The sequence below is a fragment of the Salvelinus namaycush genome, unplaced genomic scaffold, assembly GCF_016432855.1.
Source record: "Salvelinus namaycush isolate Seneca unplaced genomic scaffold, SaNama_1.0 Scaffold141, whole genome shotgun sequence".
Taxonomy (NCBI): Eukaryota; Metazoa; Chordata; class Actinopteri; order Salmoniformes; family Salmonidae; genus Salvelinus; species Salvelinus namaycush.
Genome location: NW_024058131.1, coordinates 303418 through 328501, shown reverse-complemented (window position 1 = coordinate 328501; position 25084 = coordinate 303418). Strand labels below are relative to the sequence as shown.

The following is a 25084-nucleotide window of genomic DNA, read 5'->3' as shown; positions in this document are numbered from 1 at the left end:
AGAGAAAAGCATATTTTACAGTACCAGACGCTAGACTGATATCAGGAATAATTCAAATAAACTCAGACCCAACCACATACACCTCAATGGAACATCTCAGGTTAAACTGTAACCACATACACCTCAATGTAACATCTCAGGTTAAGCTGTAACCACATACACCTCAATGTAACATCTCAGGTTAAACTGTAACCACATACACCTCAATGTAACATCTCAGGTTAAACTGTAACCACATACACCTCAATGTAACATCTCAGGTTAAACTGTAACCACATACATCTCAGGTTAAACTGTAACCACATACACCTCAGGTTAAACTGTAGCCACATACCTCAATGTAACATCTCAGGTTAAACTGTAACCACATACACCTCAGGTTAAGCTGTAACCACATACACCTCAATGTAACATCTCAGGTTAAACTGTAACCACATACACCTCAATGTAACATCTCAGGTTAAACTGTAACCACATACACCTCAATGTAACATCTCAGGTTAAACTGTAACCACATACATCTCAGGTTAAACTGTAACCACATACACCTCAATGTAACATCTCAGGTTAAACTGTAACCACATACACCTCAATGTAACATCTCAGGTTAAACTGTAACCACATACACCTCAATGTAACATCTCAGGTTAAACTGTAACCACATACATCTCAGGTTAAACTGTAGCCACATACCTCAATGTAACATCTCAGGTTAAACTGTAACCACATACACCTCAATGTAACATCTCAGGTTAAACTGTAACCACATACATCTCAGGTTAAACTGTAACCACATACACCTCAGGTTAAGCTGTAACCACATACCTCAATGTAACATCTCAGGTTAAACTGTAACCACATACACCTCAGGTTAAGCTGTAACCACATACACCTCAATGTAACATCTCAGGTTAAACTGTAACCACATACACCTCAATGTAACATCTCAGGTTAAACTGTAACCACATACACCTCAATGTAACATCTCAGGTTAAACTGTAACCACATACACCTCAATGTAACATCTCAGGTTAAACTGTAACCACATACACCTCAATGTAGCATCTCAGGTTAAACTGTAACCACATACACCTCAATGTAACATCTCAGGTTAAACTGTAACCACATACACCTCAATGTAACATCTCAGGTTAAGCTGTAACCACATACACCTCAATGTAGCATCTCAGGTTAAGCTGTAACCACATACACCTCAATGTAACATCTCAGGTTAAACTGTAACCACATACACCTCAATGGAACATCTCAGGTTAAACTAACCACATACACCTCAATGTAACATCTCAGGTTAAACTGTAACCACATACACCTCAGGTTAAACTGTAACCACATACACCTCAATGTAACCACATACACCTCAATGTAACATCTCAGGTTAAACTGTAACCACATACACCTCAGGTTAAACTGTAACCACATACACCTCAACGTAACATCTCAGGTTAAACTGTAACCACATACCTCAGGTTAAACTGTAACCACATACACAACAATGTAACCACATACACCTCAATGTAACATCTCAGGTTAAACTGTAACCACATACACCTCAGGTTAAACTGTAACCACATACACCTCAATGTAACATCTCAGGTTAAGCTGTAACCACATACACCTCAAAGTAACATCTCAGGTTAAACTGTAACCACATACACCAATGTAACATCTCAGGTTAAGCTGTAACCACATACACCTCAATGTAACATCTCAGGTTAAGCTGTAACCACATACACCTCAATGTAACATCTCAGGTTAAGCTGTAACCACATACACCTCAATGTAACATCTCAGGTTAAACTGTAACCACATACACCTCAATGTAACATCTCAGGTTAAACTGTAACCACATACACCTCAATGTAACATCTCAGGTTAAACTGTAACCACATACACCTCAGGTTAAACTGTAACCACATACACCTCAACGTAACATCTCAGGTTAAACTGTAACCACATACCTCAGGTTAAACTGTAACCACATACACAACAATGTAACCACATACACCTCAATGTAACATCTCAGGTTAAACTGTAACCACATACACCTCAGGTTAAACTGTAACCACATACACCTCAATGTAACATCTCAGGTTAAGCTGTAACCACATACACCTCAATGTAACATCTCAGGTTAAACTGTAACCACATACACCTCAATGTAACATCTCAGGTTAAACTGTAACCACATACACCTCAATGTAACATCTCAGGTTAAACTGTAACCACATACATCTCAGGTTAAACTGTAACCACATACACCTCAGGTTAAGCTGTAACCACATACCTCAATGTAACATCTCAGGTTAAACTGTAACCACATACACCTCAGGTTAAGCTGTAACCACATACACCTCAATGTAACATCTCAGGTTAAACTGTAACCACATACACCTCAATGTAACATCTCAGGTTAAACTGTAACCACATACACCTCAATGTAACATCTCAGGTTAAACTGTAACCACATACACCTCAATGTAACATCTCAGGTTAAACTGTAACCACATACACCTCAATGTAGCATCTCAGGTTAAACTGTAACCACATACACCTCAATGTAACATCTCAGGTTAAACTGTAACCACATACACCTCAGGTTAAACTGTAACCACACACCTCAATGACGCTTGTAACATCTCAGGTTAAATTGTAACCACATACACCTCAATGTAACATCTCAGGTTAAACTGTAACCACATACACCTCAATGTAACATCTCAGGTTAAACTGTAACCACATACACCTCAATATAACATCTCAGGTTAAACTGTAACCACACACACCTCAATGTAACATCTCAGGTTAAACTGTAACCACATACACCTCAATGTAACATCTCAGGTTAAACTGTAACCACATACACCTCAATGTAACATCTCAGGTTAAGCTGTAACCACATACACCTCAATATAACATCTCAGGTTAAACTGTAACCACACACACCTCAATGTAACATCTCAGGTTAAACTGTAACCACACACACCTCAATGTAACATCTCAGGTTAAGCTGTAACCACATACACCTCAATGGAACATCTCAGGTTAAACTAACCACATACATCTCAGGTTAAACTGTAACCACATACACCTCAGGTTAAACTGTAGCCACATATACCTCAATGTAACATCTCAGGTTAAACTGTAACCACATACACCTCAATGTAACATCTCAGGTTAAGCTGTAACCACATACACCTCAATGTAACATCTCAGGTTAAACTGTAACCACATACACCTCAATGTAACATCTCAGGTTAAGCTGTAACCACATACACCTCAATGTAACACCTCAGGTTAAACTGTAACCACATACACCTCAATGTAACATCTCAGGTTAAACTGTAACCACATACACCTCAATGTAACATCTCAGGTTAAACTGTAACCACATACACCTCAGGTTAAACTGTAACCACATACACCTCAATGTAACATCTCAGGTTAAACTGTAACCACACACCTCAATGACGCTTGTAACATCTCAGGTTAAATTGTAACCACATACACCTCAATGTAACAACTCAGGTTAAACTGTAACCACATACACCTCAATGTAACATCTCAGGTTAAACTGTAACCACATACACCTCAGGTTAAGCTGTAACCACATACACCTCAATGGAACATCTCAGGTTAAACTAACCACATACACCTCAATGTAGCATCTCAGGTTAAACTGTAACCACATACACCAATGTAACATCTCAGGTTAAGCTGTAACCACATACACCTCAATGTAACATCTCAGGTTAAACTGTAACCACATACACCTTAATGGAACATCTCAGGTTAAACTGTAACCACATACACCTCAGGTTAAACTGTAACCACATACACCTCAATGTAACCACACACCTCAATGTAGCATCTCAGGTTAAACTGTAACCACATACACCAATGTAACATCTCAGGTTAAGCTGTAACCACATACACCTCAATGTAACATCTCAGGTTAAACTGTAACCACATACACCTTAATGTAACATCTCAGGTTAAACTGTAACCACATACACCTCAGGTTAAACTGTAACCACATACACCTCAATGTAACATCTCAGGTTAAACTGTAACCACATACACCAATGTAACATCTCAGGTTAAACTGTAACCACATACACCTCAATGTAACATCTCAGGTTAAACTGTAACCACACACACCTCAATGTAACATCTCAGGTTAAACTAACCACATACACCTCAATGTAACATCTCAGGTTAAGCTGTAACCACATACACCTCAATGGAACATCTCAGGTTAAACTAACCACATACACCTCAATGTAACATCTCAGGTTAAGCTGTAACCACATATACCTCAATGTAACATCTCAGGTTAAACTGTAACCACATACACCTCAATGTAACATCTCAGGTTAAACTGTAACCACATACACCTCAGGTTAAACTGTAACCACATACACCTCAATGTAACATCTCAGGTTAAACTGTAACCACACACCTCAATGACGCTTGTAACATCTCAGGTTAAATTGTAACCACATACACCTCAATGTAACAACTCAGGTTAAACTGTAACCACACACCTCAGGTTAAACTGTAACCACATACACCTCAATGTAACATCTCAGGTTAAACTGTAACCACATACACCTCAATGTAGCATCTCAGGTTAAACTGTAACCACATACACCTCAATGTAACATCTCAGGTTAAGCTGTAACCACATACACCTCAATGTAACACCTCAGGTTAAACTGTAACCACATACACCTCAATGTAACACCTCAGGTTAAACTGTAACCACATACACCTCAATGTAACACCTCAGGTTAAACTGTAACCACATACACCTCAATGTAACATCTCAGGTTAAACTGTAACCACATACACCTCAATGTAGCATCTCAGGTTAAGCTGTAACCACATACACCTCAATGTAGCATCTCAGGTTAAGCTGTAACCACATACACCTCAATGTAACATCTCAGGTTAAACTGTAACCACATACACCTCAATGTAACATCTCAGGTTAAACTGTAACCACATACACCTCAATGTAACATCTCAGGTTAAACTGTAACCACATACACCTCAGGTTAAACTGTAACCACATACACCTCAGGTTAAACTGTAACCACATACACCTCAACGTAACATCTCAGGTTAAACTGTAACCACATACACCTCAGGTTAAACTGTAACCACATACACCTCAATGTAACATCTCGGGTTAAACTGTAACCACATACACCTCAATGTAACGTCTCAGGTTAAACTGTAACCACATACACCTCAATGTAACATCTCAGGTTAAACTGTAACCACATACACCTCAGGTTAAACTGTAACCACATACACCTCAATGTAACATCTCAGGTTAAACTGTAACCACACACACCTCAATGTAACATCTCAGGTTAAACTAACCACATACACCTCAATGTAACATCTCAGGTTAAGCTGTAACCACATACACCTCAATGTAACATCTCAGGTTAAGCTGTAACCACATACACCTCAATGGAACATCTCAGGTTAAACTGTAACCACATACACCTCAGGTTAAACTGTAACCACATACACCTCAGGTTAAACTGTAACCACATACACCTCAACGTAACATCTCAGGTTAAACTGTAACCACATACACCTCAGGTTAAACTGTAACCACATACACCTCAATGTAACATCTCAGGTTAAACTGTAACCACATACACCTCAATGTAACCACATACACCTCAGGTTAAACTGTAACCACATACACCTCAGGTTAAACTGTAACCACATACACCTCAATGTAACATCTCAGGTTAAACTGTAACCACACACACCTCAATGTAACATCTCAGGTTAAACTAACCACATACACCTCAATGTAACATCTCAGGTTAAGCTGTAACCACATACACCTCAATGTAACATCTCAGGTTAAACTGTAACCACATACACCTCAATGTAACATCTCAGGTTAAACTGTAACCACATACACCTCAATGTAACATCTCAGGTTAAACTGTAACCACATACACCTCAGGTTAAACTGTAACCACATACACCTCAATGTAACATCTCAGGTTAAACTGTAACCACATACACCTCAATGTAACATCTCAGGTTAAACTGTAACCACATACACCTCAGTGTAACATCTCAGGTTAAACTGTAACCACATACACCTCAGTGTAACATCTCAGGTTAAACTGTAACCACATACACCTCAGTGTAACATCTCAGGTTAAACTGTAACCACACACACCTCAATGTAACATCTCAGGTTAAACTAACCACATACACCTCAATGTAACATCTCAGGTTAAGCTGTAACCACATACACCTCAATGGAACATCTCAGGTTAAACTAACCACATACACCTCAATGTAACATCTCAGGTTAAGCTGTAACCACATATACCTCAATGTAACATCTCAGGTTAAACTGTAACCACATACACCTCAATGTAACCACATACACCTCAATGTAACATCTCAGGTTAAACTGTAACCACATACACCTCAGGTTAAACTGTAACCACATACACCTCAATGTAACATCTCAGGTTAAACTGTAACCACATACACCTCAATGTAACATCTCAGGTTAAACTGTAACCACATACACCTCAGTGTAACATCTCAGGTTAAACTGTAACCACATACACCTCAGTGTAACATCTCAGGTTAAACTGTAACCACATACACCTCAGGTTAAACTGTAACCACATACACCTCAATGTAACCACACACCTCAATGTAGCATCTCAGGTTAAACTGTAACCACATACACCAATGTAACATCTCAGGTTAAGCTGTAACCACATACACCTCAATGTAACATCTCAGGTTAAACTGTAACCACATACACCTTAATGTAACATCTCAGGTTAAACTGTAACCACATACACCTCAGGTTAAACTGTAACCACATACACCTCAATGTAACATCTCAGGTTAAACTGTAACCACATACACCAATGTAACACCTCAGGTTAAACTGTAACCACATACACCTCAATGTAACATCTCAGGTTAAACTGTAACCACACACACCTCAATGTAACATCTCAGGTTAAACTAACCACATACACCTCAATGTAACATCTCAGGTTAAGCTGTAACCACATACACCTCAATGGAACATCTCAGGTTAAACTAACCACATACACCTCAATGTAACATCTCAGGTTAAGCTGTAACCACATATACCTCAATGTAACATCTCAGGTTAAACTGTAACCACATACACCTCAATGTAACATCTCAGGTTAAACTGTAACCACATACACCTCAGGTTAAACTGTAACCACATACACCTCAATGTAACATCTCAGGTTAAACTGTAACCACACACCTCAATGACGCTTGTAACATCTCAGGTTAAATTGTAACCACATACACCTCAATGTAACAACTCAGGTTAAACTGTAACCACACACCTCAGGTTAAACTGTAACCACATACACCTCAATGTAACATCTCAGGTTAAACTGTAACCACATACACCTCAATGTAGCATCTCAGGTTAAACTGTAACCACATACACCTCAATGTAACATCTCAGGTTAAGCTGTAACCACATACACCTCAATGTAACACCTCAGGTTAAACTGTAACCACATACACCTCAATGTAACACCTCAGGTTAAACTGTAACCACATACACCTCAATGTAACACCTCAGGTTAAACTGTAACCACATACACCTCAATGTAACATCTCAGGTTAAACTGTAACCACATACACCTCAATGTAGCATCTCAGGTTAAGCTGTAACCACATACACCTCAATGTAGCATCTCAGGTTAAGCTGTAACCACATACACCTCAATGTAACATCTCAGGTTAAACTGTAACCACATACACCTCAATGTAACATCTCAGGTTAAACTGTAACCACATACACCTCAATGTAACATCTCAGGTTAAACTGTAACCACATACACCTCAGGTTAAACTGTAACCACATACACCTCAGGTTAAACTGTAACCACATACACCTCAACGTAACATCTCAGGTTAAACTGTAACCACATACACCTCAGGTTAAACTGTAACCACATACACCTCAATGTAACATCTCAGGTTAAACTGTAACCACACACACCTCAATGTAACATCTCAGGTTAAACTAACCACATACACCTCAATGTAACATCTCAGGTTAAGCTGTAACCACATACACCTCAATGTAACATCTCAGGTTAAGCTGTAACCACATACACCTCAATGGAACATCTCAGGTTAAACTGTAACCACATACACCTCAGGTTAAACTGTAACCACATACACCTCAGGTTAAACTGTAACCACATACACCTCAACGTAACATCTCAGGTTAAACTGTAACCACATACACCTCAGGTTAAACTGTAACCACATACACCTCAATGTAACATCTCAGGTTAAACTGTAACCACATACACCTCAATGTAACAGGTTAAACTGTAACCACATACACCTCAGGTTAAACTGTAACCACATACACCTCAATGTAACATCTCAGGTTAAACTGTAACCACACACACCTCAATGTAACATCTCAGGTTAAACTAACCACATACACCTCAATGTAACATCTCAGGTTAAGCTGTAACCACATACACCTCAATGTAACATCTCAGGTTAAACTGTAACCACATACACCTCAATGTAACATCTCAGGTTAAACTGTAACCACATACACCTCAATGTAACATCTCAGGTTAAACTGTAACCACATACACCTCAGGTTAAACTGTAACCACATACACCTCAATGTAACATCTCAGGTTAAACTGTAACCACATACACCTCAATGTAACATCTCAGGTTAAACTGTAATCACATACACCTCAGTGTAACATCTCAGGTTAAACTGTAACCACATACACCTCAGTGTAACATCTCAGGTTAAACTGTAACCACATACACCTCAGTGTAACATCTCAGGTTAAACTGTAACCACACACACCTCAATGTAACATCTCAGGTTAAACTAACCACATACACCTCAATGTAACATCTCAGGTTAAGCTGTAACCACATACACCTCAATGGAACATCTCAGGTTAAACTAACCACATACACCTCAATGTAACATCTCAGGTTAAGCTGTAACCACATATACCTCAATGTAACATCTCAGGTTAAACTGTAACCACATACACCTCAATGTAACCACATACACCTCAATGTAACATCTCAGGTTAAACTGTAACCACATACACCTCAGGTTAAACTGTAACCACATACACCTCAATGTAACATCTCAGGTTAAACTGTAACCACATACACCTCAGGTTAAACTGTAACCACATACACCTCAATGTAACATCTCAGGTTAAACTGTAACCACATACACCTCAATGGAACATCTCAGGTTAAACTGTAACCACACACACCTCAATGTAACATCTCAGGTTAAACTAACCACATACACCTAAATGTAACATCTCAGGTTAAGCTGTAACCACATATACCTCAATGTAACATCTCAGGTTAAACTGTAACCACATACACCTCAATGGAACATCTCAGGTTAAACTGTAACCACATACACCTCAATGTAACCACATACACCTCAATGTAACATCTCAGGTTAAACTGTAACCACATACACCTCAGGTTAAACTGTAACCACATACACCTCAGGTTAAACTGTAACCACATACACCTCAACGTAACATCTCAGGTTAAACTGTAACCACATACACCTCAATGTAACATCTCAGGTTAAACTGTAACCACATACACCTCAGGTTAAACTGTAACCACATACACCTCAATGTAACATCTCAGGTTAAACTGTAACCACATACACCTCAATGTAACATCTCAGGTTAAACTGTAACCACATACACCTCAATGTAACATCTCAGGTTAAACTGTAACCACATACACCTCAGGTTAAACTGTAACCACATACACCTCAATGTAACATCTCAGGTTAAACTGTAACCACACACACCTCAATGTAACATCTCAGGTTAAACTAACCACATACACCTAAATGTAACATCTCAGGTTAAGCTGTAACCACATATACCTCAATGTAACATCTCAGGTTAAACTGTAACCACATACACCTCAATGTAACATCTCAGGTTAAACTGTAACCACATACACCTCAATGTAACATCTCAGGTTAAACTGTAACCACATACACCTCAGGTTAAACTGTAACCACATACACCTCAGGTTAAACTGTAACCACATACACCTCAATGTAACATCTCAGGTTAAACTGTAACCACACACCTCAATGACGCTTGTAACATCTCAGGTTAAATTGTAACCACATACACCTCAATGTAACAACTCAGGTTAAACTGTAACCACATACACCTCAGGTTAAACTGTAACCACATACACCTCAATGTAACATCTCAGGTTAAACTGTAACCACATACACCTCAATGTAACATCTCAGGTTAAACTGTAACCACATACACCTCAATGTAACATCTCAGGTTAAACTGTAACCACACACACCTCAATGTAACATCTCAGGTTAAACTAACCACATACACCTCAATGTAACATCTCAGGTTAAGCTGTAACCACATACACCTCAATGGAACATCTCAGGTTAAACTAACCACATACACCTCAATGTAACATCTCAGGTTAAGCTGTAACCACATATACCTCAATGTAACATCTCAGGTTAAACTGTAACCACATACACCTCAATGTAACATCTCAGGTTAAACTGTAACCACATACACCTCAATGTAACATCTCAGGTTAAACTGTAACCACATACACCTCAGGTTAAACTGTAACCACATACACCTCAGTGTAACATCTCAGGTTAAACTGTAACCACATACACCTCAATGGAACATCTCAGGTTAAACTGTAACCACATACACCTCAATGTAACATCTCAGGTTAAACTAACCACATACACCTCAATGTAACATCTCAGGTTAAACTGTAACCACATACACCTCAATGGAACATCTCAGGTTAAACTGTAACCACATACACCTCAATGTAACATCTCAGGTTAAACTGTAACCACATACACCTCAATGGAACATCTCAGGTTAAACTGTAACCACATACACCTCAATGTAACCACATACACCTCAATGTAACATCTCAGGTTAAACTGTAACCACATACACCTCAGGTTAAACTGTAACCACATACACCTCAGGTTAAACTGTAACCACATACACCTCAACGTAACATCTCAGGTTAAACTGTAACCACATACACCTCAATGTAACATCTCAGGTTAAACTGTAACCACATACACCTCAGGTTAAACTGTAACCACATACACCTCAATGTAACATCTCAGGTTAAACTGTAACCACATACACCTCAATGTAACATCTCAGGTTAAACTGTAACCACATACACCTCAATGTAACATCTCAGGTTAAACTGTAACCACATACACCTCAATGTAACATCTCAGGTTAAACTGTAACCACATACACCTCAATGTAACATCTCAGGTTAAACTGTAACCACACACACCTCAATGTAACATCTCAGGTTAAACTAACCACATACACCTAAATGTAACATCTCAGGTTAAGCTGTAACCACATATACCTCAATGTAACATCTCAGGTTAAACTGTAACCACATACACCTCAATGTAACATCTCAGGTTAAACTGTAACCACATACACCTCAATGTAACATCTCAGGTTAAACTGTAACCACATACACCTCAGGTTAAACTGTAACCACATACACCTCAGGTTAAACTGTAACCACATACACCTCAATGACGCTTGTAACATCTCAGGTTAAATTGTAACCACATACACCTCAATGTAACATCTCAGGTTAAACTGTAACCACACACACCTCAATGTAACATCTCAGGTTAAACTAACCACATACACCTAAATGTAACATCTCAGGTTAAGCTGTAACCACATATACCTCAATGTAACATCTCAGGTTAAACTGTAACCACATACACCTCAATGTAACATCTCAGGTTAAACTGTAACCACATACACCTCAATGACGCTTGTAACATCTCAGGTTAAATTGTAACCACATACACCTCAATGTAACAACTCAGGTTAAACTGTAACCACATACACCTCAGGTTAAACTGTAACCACATACACCTCAATGTAACATCTCAGGTTAAACTGTAACCACATACACCTCAATGTAACATCTCAGGTTAAACTGTAACCACATACACCTCAATGGAACATCTCAGGTTAAGCTGTAACCACATACACCTCAATGTAGCATCTCAGGTTAAACTGTAACCACATACACCTCAATGTAACATCTCAGGTTAAACTGTAACCACATACCTCAGTGTAACATCTCAGGTTAAATTGTATGTCTTATGTTATTAACTACAAAAGGCCCTTGTGGTAAGAAACCTATTTTGTGAAGGCAACCTTGCAAAGTTTCAGTAACTTTATAATTTTTTATTTATTTAACTAGGCAAGTCAGTTAACACATTCTTATTTACAATGATGGCCTAGGAACAGTGGGTTAACTGCCTTTTCAGGGGCAGAGCGACATTTTTACCTTGTCAGCGCGGGGATTTGATCTAGCGACCTTTCGGTTACCTGCCTCTAACCACTAGGCTACCTGCCTCTAACCACTAGGCTACCTGCCTCTAACCACTAGGCTACCTGCCTCTAACCACTAGGCTACCTGCCTCTAACCACTAGGCTACCTGCCTCTAACCACTAGGCTACCTGCCGCCCCAAAGTAATAAAGTCAATAGACAAAAGCTACAGTACATGGAATCAATGTACAGAGACCAGGATTCAACTCTTTATTTCTTTTGATTGAACCCTTATTCTACCAGTTGACTGAAAACACATTCCCATTTACAGCAACAACCTGGGGAATAGTTACAGGGGAGAGGGGGAGGAAAGAGCCAATCAGAAACTGGAGATGATTAGGTGACCGTGATGGTATGAGGGCCAGATTGGGAATTTAGCCAGGACACCAGGGTTAACACCCCTACTCTAACAATAAGTGTTTAACGTCCCATCCAAAAGACGGCACCCTGCACAGGGCAATGACCCCAATCACTGCCCTGGGGCATTGGGATAAAAAAAAAATTTGACAAGAGGAAAGGGTGCCTCCTACTGGCCCTACAACACCACCTCCAGCAACATCGAGGGACCAACCAGGACCAACCCTGCTTAGCTTCAGAGGCAAGCCAGCAGTGGGCTGCAGCAGGGTGGTAACTCTACCAACAGTGGGCTGCAGCAGGGTGGTAACTCTACCAACAGTGGGCTGCAGCAGGGTGGTAACTCTACCAACAGTGGGCTGCAGCAGGGTGGTAACTCTACCAACAGTGGGCTGCAGCAGGGTGGTAACCATGACAGTGGGCTGCAGCAGGGTGTTAACCATGACAGTGGGCTGCAGCAGGGTGGTAACCATGACAACAGAGACGTGTGTCTCTGCTCTACTCACACTCTCCAGGAAGGGTTTGATCTTCATGAAGATGTAGACGACCAGCAGCTGGACGTTCTTCTTGTCCAGGTAGAGGAGCACCTTGGACAGGCCCGACATGGCCTCTAGAGTGATGCGCTTCCCAGGGTCGTCCTTCTCCTCCATCCCAGAGCTCATAGCAGCCAGCAGCTCCTTGGCATATTTATTTACCTATAAAATAGATGTTGTATAGGTTGTGATTACATAGAGACCCATATTTGTCTGAAACATTGTTCCCCTCTGCTGCGGTCTTGGTTGGACCAGAGGGATATACTACAAAGTAGGATTAACCAGTTAGCCAGATAACTTGCCTAAATATGCTGAAATAACTTATTTTATATCAACTTGAAATTGGCATGGTCTAATTGACTCAACCAAAAACACAGTTCAGATTTCTTAATGAACCAGAAAATAAATATATATTTTGAGTTGTTTATAAAACATATCTGGCTAACTCATTGATCCTGCTCTGTAGTATATCCTAACCCTATCCCTCTGGTATCTCTTGAAACATCTGTTAATACTTTTGCCTGCGTAATATTGCCACATTGAGGTAAGATTAAATGAGTCATACCTTCTCAGGTGATCCCACAGCGATGTTCCCCAGCCCCCTGACGGCCAGCATGCGGACGGTACAGCAGGGGTCAGAGATACGCTCCATCATGTTGTTCATCAGGACATCCATCATCATCAGCTCTGTCACCACGTGGTGGTTCAGCAACTAGTGTTACCCACAGAGAGAACACAGTGGTTCAGCAACTAGTGTTACACACAGAGAGAACACAGTGGTTCAGCAACTAGTGTTACCCACAGAGAGAACACAGTGGTTCAGCAACTAGTGTTACACACAGAGACAGAACACAGTGGTTCAGCAACTAGTGTTACCCACAGAGAGAACACAGTGGTTCAGCAACTAGTGTTACACACAGAGAGAACACAGTGGTTCAGCAACTAGTGTTACCCACAGAGAGAACACAGTGGTTCAGCAACTAGTGTTACACACAGAGAGAACACAGTGGTTCAGCAACTAGTGTTACACACAGAGAGAACACAGTGGTTCAGCAACTAGTGTTACACACAGAGACAGAACACAGTGGTTCAGCAACTAGTGTTACCCACAGAGAGAACACAGTGGTTCAGTAACTAGTGTTACACACAGAGACAGAACACAGTGGTTCAGCAACTAGTGTTACACACAGAGACAGAACAGTGGTTCAGCAACTAGTGTTACACACAGAGACAGAACACAGTGGTTCAGCAACTAGTGTTACCCACAGACAGAACACAGTGGTTCAGCAACTAGTGTTACACACAGAGACAGAACACAGTGGTTCAGCAACTAGTGTTACACACAGAGAGAACACAGTGGTTCAGCAACTAGTGTTACACACAGAGACAGAACACAGTGGTTCAGCAACTAGTGTTACCCACAGAGAGAACACAGTGGTTCAGCAACTAGTGTTACACAGAGACAGAACAGTGGTTCAGCAACTAGTGTTACACACAGAGACAGAACAGTGGTTCAGCAACTAGTGTTACCCACAGAGAGAACACAGTGGTTCAGCAACTAGTGTTACCCACAGAGACAGAACACAGTGGTTCAGCAACTAGTGTTACCCACAGAGACAGAACACAGTGGTTCAGCAACTAGTGTTACCCACAGAGAGAGAACACAGTGGTTCAGCAACTAGTGTTACACACAGAGACAGAACACAGTGGTTCAGCAACTAGTGTTACACACAGAGACAGAACACAGTGGTTCAGCAACTAGTGTTACCCACAGAGAGAACACAGTGGTTCAGCAACTAGTGTTACCCACAGAGACAGAACACAGTGGTTCAGCAACTAGTGTTACCCACAGACAGAACACAGTGGTTCAGCAACTAGTGTTACCCACAGAGAGAACACAGTGGTTCAGCAACTAGTGTTACACACAGAGACAGAACACAGTGGTTCAGCAACTAGTGTTACACACAGAGAGAACACAGTGGTTCAGCAACTAGTGTTACCCACAGAGACAGAACACAGTGGTTCAGCAACTAGTGTTACCCACAGAGAGAACACAGTGGTTCAGCAACTAGTGTTACACACAGAGACAGAACACAGTGGTTCAGCAACTAGTGTTACACACAGAGAGAACACAGTGGTTCAGCAACTAGTGTTACCCACAGAGACAGAACACAGTGGTTCAGCAACTAGTGTTACACACAGAGACAGAACACAGTGGTTCAGCAACTAGTGTTACACACAGACAGAACACAGTGGTTCAGCAACTAGTGTTACACACAGACAGAACACAGTGGTTCAGCAACTAGTGTTACCCACAGAGACAGAACAGTGGTTCAGCAACTAGTGTTACACACAGAGACAGAACACAGTGGTTCAGCAACTAGTGTTACACACAGAGACAGAACACAGTGGTTCAGCAACTAGTGTTACACACAGAGACAGAACACAGTGGTTCAGCAACTAGTGTTACACACAGAGACAGAACACAGTGGTTCAGCAACTAGTGTTACACACAGAGACAGAGCACAGTGGTTCAGCAACTAGTGTTACACACAGAGATAACACAGTGGTTCAGCAACTAGTGTTACCCACAGAGACAGAACACAGTGGTTCAGCAACTAGTGTTACACACAGAGACAGAACACAGTGGTTCAGCAACTAGTGTTACACACAGAGACAGAACACAGTGGTTCAGTAACTAGTGTTACACACAGAGAGAACACAGTGGTTCAGTAACTAGTGTTACACACAGAGAGAACACAGTGGTTCAGTAACTAGTGTTACACACAGAGAGAACACAGTGGTTCAGTAACTAGTGTTACACACAGAGAGAACACAGTGGTTCAGTAACTAGTGTTACACACAGAGAGAACACAGTGGTTCAGTAACTAGTGTTACACACAGAGAGAACACAGTGGTTCAGTAACTAGTGTTACACACAGAGACAGAACAGTGGTTCAGCAACTAGTGTTACCCACAGAGACAGAACACAGTGGTTCAGTAAATAGTGTTACCCACAGAGAGAACACAGTGGTTCAGCAACTAGTGTTACCCACAGAGACAGAACACAGTGGTTCAGCAACTAGTGTTACACACAGAGAGAACACAGTGGTTCAGCAACTAGTGTTACCCACAGAGACAGAACACAGTGGTTCAGCAACTAGTGTTACACACAGAGAGAACACAGTGGTTCAGTAACTAGTGTTACACACAGAGACAGAACAGTGGTTCAGCAACTAGTGTTACCCACAGAGACAGAACACAGTGGTTCAGCAACTAGTGTTACACACAGACAGAACACAGTGGTTCAGCAACTAGTGTTACACACAGAGAGAACACAGTGGTTCAGCAACTAGTGTTACCCACAGAGAGAACACAGTGGTTCAGCAACTAGTGTTACCCACAGAGAGAACACAGTGGTTCAGCAACTAGTGTTACCCACAGAGAGAACACAGTGGTTCAGCAACTAGTGTTACACACAGAGAGAACACAGTGGTTCAGCAACTAGTGTTACACACAGAGAGAACACAGTGGTTCAGCAACTAGTGTTACCCACAGAGACAGAACACAGTGGTTCAGCAACTAGTGTTACCCACAGAGACAGAACACAGTGGTTCAGCAACTAGTGTTACCCACAGAGAGAACACAGTGGTTCAGCAACTAGTGTTACCCACAGAGAGAACACAGTGGTTCAGCAACTAGTGTTACCCACAGAGAGAACACAGTGGTTCAGCAACTAGTGTTACCCACAGAGAGAACACAGTGGTTCAGCAACTAGTGTTACCCACAGAGAGAACACAGTGGTTCAGCAACTAGTGTTACCCACAGAGAGAACACAGTGGTTCAGTAACTAGTGTTACCCACAGAGAGAACACAGTGGTTCAGCAACTAGTGTTACACACAGAGAGAACAGTGGTTCAGCAACTAGTGTTACCCACAGAGAGAGAACACAGTGGCTCAGTAACTAGTGTTACACACAGAGACAGAACACAGTGGTTCAGCAACTAGTGTTACACACAGACAGAACACAGTGGTTCAGCAACTAGTGTTACACACAGAGAGAGAACACAGTGGTTCAGTAACTAGTGTTACCCACAGAGAGAACACAGTGGTTCAGCAACTAGTGTTACACACAGAGAGAACACAGTGGTTCAGCAACTAGTGTTACACACAGAGACAGAACACAGTGGTTCAGTAACTAGTGTTACCCACAGAGACAGAACACAGTGGTTCAGCAACTAGTGTTACACACAGAGACAGAACACAGTGGTTCAGCAACTAGTGTTACACACAGAGAGAACACAGTGGTTCAGCAACTAGTGTTACCCACAGAGACAGAACACAGTGGTTCAGCAACTAGTGTTACCCACAGAGAGAGAACACAGTGGTTCAGTAACTAGTGTTACACACAGACAGAACACAGTGGTTCAGCAACTAGTGTTACCCACAGAGACAGAACACAGTGGTTCAGCAACTAGTGTTACACACAGAGAGAACACAGTGGTTCAGCAACTAGTGTTACCCACAGAGACAGAACACAGTGGTTCAGCAACTAGTGTTACACACAGAGACAGAACACAGTGGTTCAGCAACTAGTGTTACACACAGAGACAGAACACAGTGGTTCAGCAACTAGTGTTACCCACAGAGAGAACACAGTGGTTCAGCAACTAGTGTTACACACAGAGAGAACACAGTGGTTCAGCAACTAGTGTTACCCACAGAGACAGAACACAGTGGTTCAGCAACTAGTGTTACCCACAGAGAGAACACAGTGGTTCAGCAACTAGTGTTACCCACAGAGAGAACACAGTGGTTCAGCAACTAGTGTTACACACAGAGACAGAACACAGTGGTTCAGTAACTAGTGTTACACACAGAGACAGAACACAGTGGTTCAGCAACTAGTGTTACACACAGAGAGAACACAGTGGTTCAGCAACTAGTGTTACCCACAGAGACAGAACACAGTGTGAAGCCAGTGGTTCAGTAACTAGTGTTACCCACAGAGACAGAACACAGTGTGAAGCCAGTGGTTCAGTAACTAGTGTTACACACAGAGACAGAACACAGTGTGAAGCCAGTGGTTCAGTAACTAGCGTTACACACAGAGACAGAACACAGTGTGAAGCCGATATATCTCAATGTACATGTAGGAGACCTACAAAAGCTCAACAATGCAATGTGAAGTACTTTGACTCCTGGTGACAACGGCAATTAAAATGGTTTTCTAAGTATTATAATACTGTAAAGCCACTATGTCCAGTTTGACATCCTAACTCTGTCACACCTCTAAACCCCCTAGAGTGGATGTGGGCAGCCCCTCTAACACCATGTTTTGCCTTACGACCCCCCCTACAAGCATCACAGGACTTGTCTGAAGTCGGTACAGCCGATCTGCCAATTTCTGTCTGTAGTGTCTGAACAGTTTGGGCTATACACTAATATGACCCTCACAAACACGTGCATGTCAGTTGTTTTGCTCCAGGACGCCCACAACCCTCATAAGACTAGACTGAAGGTAGCCGTGCACCACTTTAAAAAATACATGGAACTATATGGAGATAGTTTAGTGCTTAAACTAAGGGGTTAATTACATCAACAAAATGTTAGCTTAGTAAGCAGAGTTGCAGTTCTTGACACAAACCAGTGTGCCTGGAACCTGCTGTACTACCATACCCTGTTCAAAGGCACTTCTATATTGTCTTGTCCATTCACCCCCTGAATAGCACACACACACAATCCATCTCAATTGTCTCAAGGCTTAAAAATCCTTCTTTAACCTGTGTCCTCCACCAGACCTTTCTGTCCAACATGAACTTCACTAGCTAGCTAGCTTAGCTCATCGCTAGCTTGGTTTGCTAGCTAGTTACAGTAGCTTGGCAAAACATGGTTGGCAAATTGGCAACATTTTGGCTAGCTAGCTAAATTGTACAGCCAGCATTTTGTCTATATCGATTATGTTACAATTACCAAACGTTTGGCAAAACAACATTTATGAAACCGTGATGTATGACAGGGTTGGATGTTGCATGCAATTTCTATTACATTTGAATTGCTTTGTGTATCAGCAAAGTTGATGTCACTTGCATCTGCAACAGAAATTGCATCCAAATTGCTTGGTGTGACACAAGATTTATATGTTTGCAGATGTGAAGGTTCTGGATAGGAAGAATCAGTGTGGTGGTGGACATTCTACCATATTGCTTCCTTCTTACAGACCTACAACAGCGGGCCCTGGGCCTGGCTCACCTTACAGACCTACAACAGCGGGCCCTGGGCCTGGCTCACCTTACAGACCTACAACAGCGGGCCCTGGGCCTGGCTCACCTTACAGACCTACAACAGCGGGCCCTGGGCCTGGCTCACCTTACAGACCTACAACAGCGGGCCCTGGGCCTGGCTCACCTTACAGACCTACAACAGCGGGCCCTGGGCCTGGCTCACCTTACAGACCTACAACAGCGGGCCCTGGGCCTGGCTCACCTTACAGACCTACAACAGCGGGCCCTGGGCCTGGCTCACCTTACAGACCTACAACAGCGGGCCCTGGGCCTGGCTCACCTTACAGACCTACAACAGCGGGCCCTGGGCCTGGCTCACCTTACAGACCTACAACAGCGGGCCCTGGGCCTGGCTCACCTTACAGACCTACAACAGCGGGCCCTGGGCCTGGCTCACCTTACAGACCTACAACAGCGGGCCCTGGGCCTGGCTCACCTTACAGACCTACAACAGCGGGCCCTGGGCCTGGCTCACCTTACAGACCTACAACAGCGGGCCCTGGGCCTGGCTCACCTTACAGACCTACAACAGCGGGCCCTGGGCCTGGCTCACCTTACAGACCTACAACAGCGGGCCCTGGGCCTGGCTCACCTTACAGACCTACAACAGCGGGCCCTGGGCCTGGCTCACCTTACAGACCTACAACAGCGGGCCCTGGGCCTGGCTCACCTTACAGACCTACAACAGCGGGCCCTGGGCCTGGCTCACCTTACAGACCTACAACAGCGGGCCCTGGGCCTGGCTCACCTTACAGACCTACAACAGCGGGCCCTGGGCCTGGCTCACCTTACAGACCTACAACAGCGGGCCCTGGGCTTGGCTCACCTTACAGACCTACAACAGCGGGCCCTGGGCTTGGCTCACCTTACAGACCTACAACAGCGGGCCCTGGGCTTGGCTCACCTTACAGACCTACAACAGCGGGCCCTGGGCTTGGCTCACCTTACAGACCTACAACAGTGGGCCCTGGGCTTGGCTCACCTTACAGACCTACAACAGTGGGCCCTGGGCTTGGCTCACCTTACAGACCTACAACAGTGGGCCCTGGGCTTGGCTCACCTTACAGACCTACAACAGTGGGCCCTGGGCTTGGCTCACCTTACAGACCTACAACAGTGGGCCCTGGGCTTGGCTCACCTTACAGACCTACAACAGTGGGCCCTGGGCTTGGCTCACCTTACAGACCTACAACAGTGGGCCCTGGGCTTGGCTCACCTTACAGACCTACAACAGTGGGCCCTGGGCTTGGCTCACCTTACAGACCTACAACAGTGGGCCCTGGGCTTGGCTCACCTTACAGACCTACAACAGTGGGCCCTGGGCTTGGCTCACCTTACAGACCTACAACAGTGGGCCCTGGGCTTGGCTCACCTTACAGACCTACAACAGTGGGCCCTGGGCTTGGCTCACCTTACAGACCTACAACAGTGGGCCCTGGGCTTGGCTCACCTTACAGACCTACAACAGTGGGCCCTGGGCTTGGCTCACCTTACAGACCTACAACAGTGGGCCCTGGGCTTGGCTCACCTTACAGACCTACAACAGTGGGCCCTGGGCTTGGCTCACCTTACAGACCTACAACAGTGGGCCCTGGGCTTGGCTCACCTTACAGACCTACAACAGTGGGCCCTGGGCTTGGCTCACCTTACAGACCTACAACAGTGGGCCCTGGGCTTGGCTCACCTTACAGACCTACAACAGTGGGCCCTGGGCTTGGCTCTTACAGACCTACAACAGTGGGCCCTGGGCTTGGCTCACCTCAGAGAAGAAGGCTGTGATAGTGACCCTCTGACACTCGTAGATGTTGTTGAGACAGGGGCACAGACACTCCACTATGGCCGGGAGACGAGGGCCTGCGTGCCTGGCCATGGCCCTGAAAACAACACACCTCACACTAACTGGTACAGCACATAGGGTAGCTATACTGTACATATCATGAAGAAAGAGTTAGGGCTGAGGTTAGGGTTGAACCAGGATGTGGACATGAAGCCAGGGTTAGGGTCAGGGTGTACCTGGCGAGGAGGGTGACCCCGGTGATGTGCTGCTGGGGGTCCTTCATCTTGTCCCAGGCCCCCTCCTGGTCCAGGGGTTTCACTACATCGTCCAGCTGGGCCCGGGCCAGGAGGATCCGCAGTGCCTCCACCGCTACCCTGCAGACCCAGGAACACACACAGACAAAGGAGTTAAACCTTCAATTAAAATAACTAGATTGTTCCTGAAGGAACTTCATTTTCACATCGTATGGCAACTATGATCAGTGAAACAGATACTGTCATTACTCTTTTTGATTACCTGTACTGATAACTTCATATAGTATGTCACCAGTACTTAGTGTATATTTACGTTTTATATGTTTGGATGATCTCCGTAATCACATTTTCTGGGAGGTATATTGGGGGGGGTTCATGTGGACCCCTGTAGGACCTAACCTCTAGTTATTTTCTAACACTGGCTCTCCAGATAATCTAATGGGGTGTCCCTGCACTCCACCCTGTGTGTCTTATGATACAGTATGTGCTAGCTAGCGCATGTGGGCTCCTAACCCACCCGCACACGTCGAAGCCGGCGGCCAGTTTGGTGGGGCTCTTCCTGTTTGTTCCGAAGCTGTTGATGTCTTTGGGTAGTGTGACGCCCACGCTGGAGCCCAGGCGGACCAGCAGGGAGCTGAAGAGCTGGGGGAACAGGGACACCACCGCCTCCTGGCTCTGGCCGTTCAGCATCATCTCCTTCAGGGCACAGGTCATCTGACACAATAGAACAGCATAGAAAATGATTGCTCAGACTTGTACATTTGACACAAATAAACCTAGCAACCCACCATTACCCAGACATCTACAGTCTCATCATAGCACTCTACAACCTGCTACTCACAGCTAGAGGGTGACTGGTGGCCACCTTGGTGAGGCCTCCTCTCATCATGGACTCCTTCTTGTCCACGTAGGGCACCATGACGTTGAGCTTCTCCATCAGCATCTCCATGATCTGAGAGGCCAGTTTACTGTCTGCCCCCAGGGCAATCCACATCTCACAGCTCCAACTGGGGATCACACAGGGAGAAGTAACCATGAGGGGTAGCGCTCACTTTGAATGGGAGGCAGTGAAACCATTTCCTCTGCTACTACACACAGGGTTGCAAAATGTCTAACTTTCCCCAAATTCCTCAGTTCATGGAGTTTCACTTGTGTGTGTGAGAGCGAGAGAGCGAGAGAATTAACATGTCAAATGAAGCAGGGAGAACGGGAGTTGACTTTTGGAAAGGAGAAGAGGAGAGCTGTCACTTGTCAAATGGAGAAACAAAGACGTAGAGGGATCTTTGTTGAACAGAGGGGAGATAGAAGACGAAGAGAGAGATGGGGATCTCAGTTGTCGAAGGGCAGGGGGTGGGAGATGGAGGGAGGAGAGGAAGAGAGAGATGGTTCTCACCTGTCGAAGGGCAGGGGGTGGGAGATGGAGGGAGGAGAGGAAGAGAGAGATGGTTCTCACCTGTCAAAGGGCAGGGGGTGGGGGAGGGAGGAGAGGAAGAGAGAGATGGTTCTCACCTGTCAAAGGGCAGGGGGTGGGAGATGGAGGGAGGAGAGGAAGAGAGAGATGGTTCTCACCTGTCGAAGGGCAGGGAGTGGGAGATGGAGGGAGGAGAGGAAGAGAGAGATGGTTCTCACCTGTCGAAGGGCAGGGGGTGGGAGATGGAGGGAGGAGAGGAAGAGAGAGATGGTTCTCACCTGTCAAAGGGCAGGGGGTGGGGGAGGGAGGAGAGGAAGAGAGAGATGGTTCTCACCTGTCAAAGGGCAGGGGGTGGGAGATGGAGGGAGGAGAGGAAGAGAGAGATGGTTCTCACCTGTCGAAGGGCAGGGAGTGGGAGATGGAGGGAGGAGAGGAAGAGAGAGATGGTTCTCACCTGTCGAAGGGCAGGGGGTAGGAGATGAGTGTGTTGATGACAGTCTGGAGGTGCTGTGTAGCCAGGATGAGGATGGACTGGGCCACAGACACCTTCACCTGCTCCTCACTGATCATCTGCAGACGGCTGTGAAGCACCTCCAGCATCTCTGATACCTGACACACACAGCTCATTTAGAGGGGGTAAATGTGTTTGTGAGAGAGAGTGTGCGAGTCAGTGAGTGTGCGAGTATACCAGGTCTTGTAGTCCAGCTCCTCTGTTCTTCAGCAGGGTGTTGAGTAGAACACTGGAGGCTCTGGAGCAGTTAGACTGGGAGTCCACCAGCCCCTCAAACAACATGAAGATCAGAGTGTTGAGCTGCTGCTGGGGCAGACGCTTACTGATGATCTACACAGACGAGGGGAAAACAGACAGACAAAATAAAGACAGACACATTATGAAAGTAGGGCTGCAAAATTCCAGTAACTTTCCCCAAAATCCCAGGTTTTCCAGAAAGAGCTGATCAGAATTTTGTGAATGTAATGCTGACTGTATTCTCCTATCGTGTAACAGAGTCCCTTACCTTGGCCAGCTCGGAGCAGGTCTTGTAGAGGACAGAGTGGTCTGGGTTGTCCATGCTCTCCCTCAGTGTGATCAGTCTCTCCACCGAGTCGTCTTTATAGTCCAGAGAGAAGCCTAGCGCCAGGGCAGGGAGACAATGAGACCAGCTGAGCTCCACACACTGCAATCTCACTCCCAGCGGAATGCCACACAAACACAGAGGTGTGCTTCCCAAATGGCAGCCCATTCCATATAGTGAACTCCTTTTGACCAGAGCCTTATATAGGGAATAGGGTGCCATTTGGAATGGAACCAGAGTTTCCCATATTAAAAGGTGTCTACAAATGGGCTGTATTGGTCGCTGGGGGAGTTAAGCTGGTCGCTGGGGGAGTTAAGCTGGTCGCCAGAGAATAGGAAACTATACAAGACGAGGCGTATTGAAATCAGAGACAGTGTGTGTGTGTGTGTGTGTGTGTAGTGGTGTGTGTTACCTTCGTAGCGTAGCTGGATGTAGAGCAGGGTGTAGATGCAGTCGATGGCTGCCCTGCGGACCAGGGGGTTGGGGTCGGTGCATCGGGGGGCCAGGCGGCCCAGGAGAGAACCCAGGTTGTGGAAGGTGACCATGTTCTACAGAGACAGAACACCCAGATTAAGGCTATGGGTTGGTTCCACGTTTAAAGGGATCCTTCAGGATGACGCCTTGTATCTACTTCCCCTACTTGTGGATACCATTTTTATGACTCTGTATCCAGTATTAAGGAAATTATAGTTCGTTTCGCAAGCCAATGCTAACTAGCGTTAGCGCAATGACGAAGTATATTGGTATCTACAAGGATGCTAGCAGATACCCATAGACTTCTAGTTCAGTTCACCTGTTCATCTGAGTCTGGGAAAGTAGATAAAGGGCCTCATTGCCAAAATACCAAAGTATCCCTTTAACAATAAAGAAGC

The 25084-nt window shown here is 44.2% G+C and overlaps 1 protein-coding gene across 1 annotated transcript in view; it reads right to left on the bottom strand.

The window, feature by feature from the left end:
- Positions 1 to 25084, bottom strand: part of mroh1 (maestro heat-like repeat family member 1) — a 52802-nt gene that overhangs the window by 6166 nt on the left and 21552 nt on the right. Inside the window, exons 29-38 of the mRNA XM_038983038.1 lie at positions 24625 to 24760; positions 24156 to 24268; positions 23828 to 23980; positions 23594 to 23748; positions 22570 to 22735; positions 22246 to 22442; positions 21711 to 21848; positions 21457 to 21571; positions 13979 to 14125; positions 13387 to 13575 (exon numbers count right to left, since the gene is read on the bottom strand). Of these exons, the coding sequence (XP_038838966.1) occupies positions 13387 to 13575; positions 13979 to 14125; positions 21457 to 21571; positions 21711 to 21848; positions 22246 to 22442; positions 22570 to 22735; positions 23594 to 23748; positions 23828 to 23980; positions 24156 to 24268; positions 24625 to 24760 (1509 nt within the window). The remainder of the gene's footprint in view (positions 1 to 13386; positions 13576 to 13978; positions 14126 to 21456; positions 21572 to 21710; positions 21849 to 22245; positions 22443 to 22569; positions 22736 to 23593; positions 23749 to 23827; positions 23981 to 24155; positions 24269 to 24624; positions 24761 to 25084) is intronic.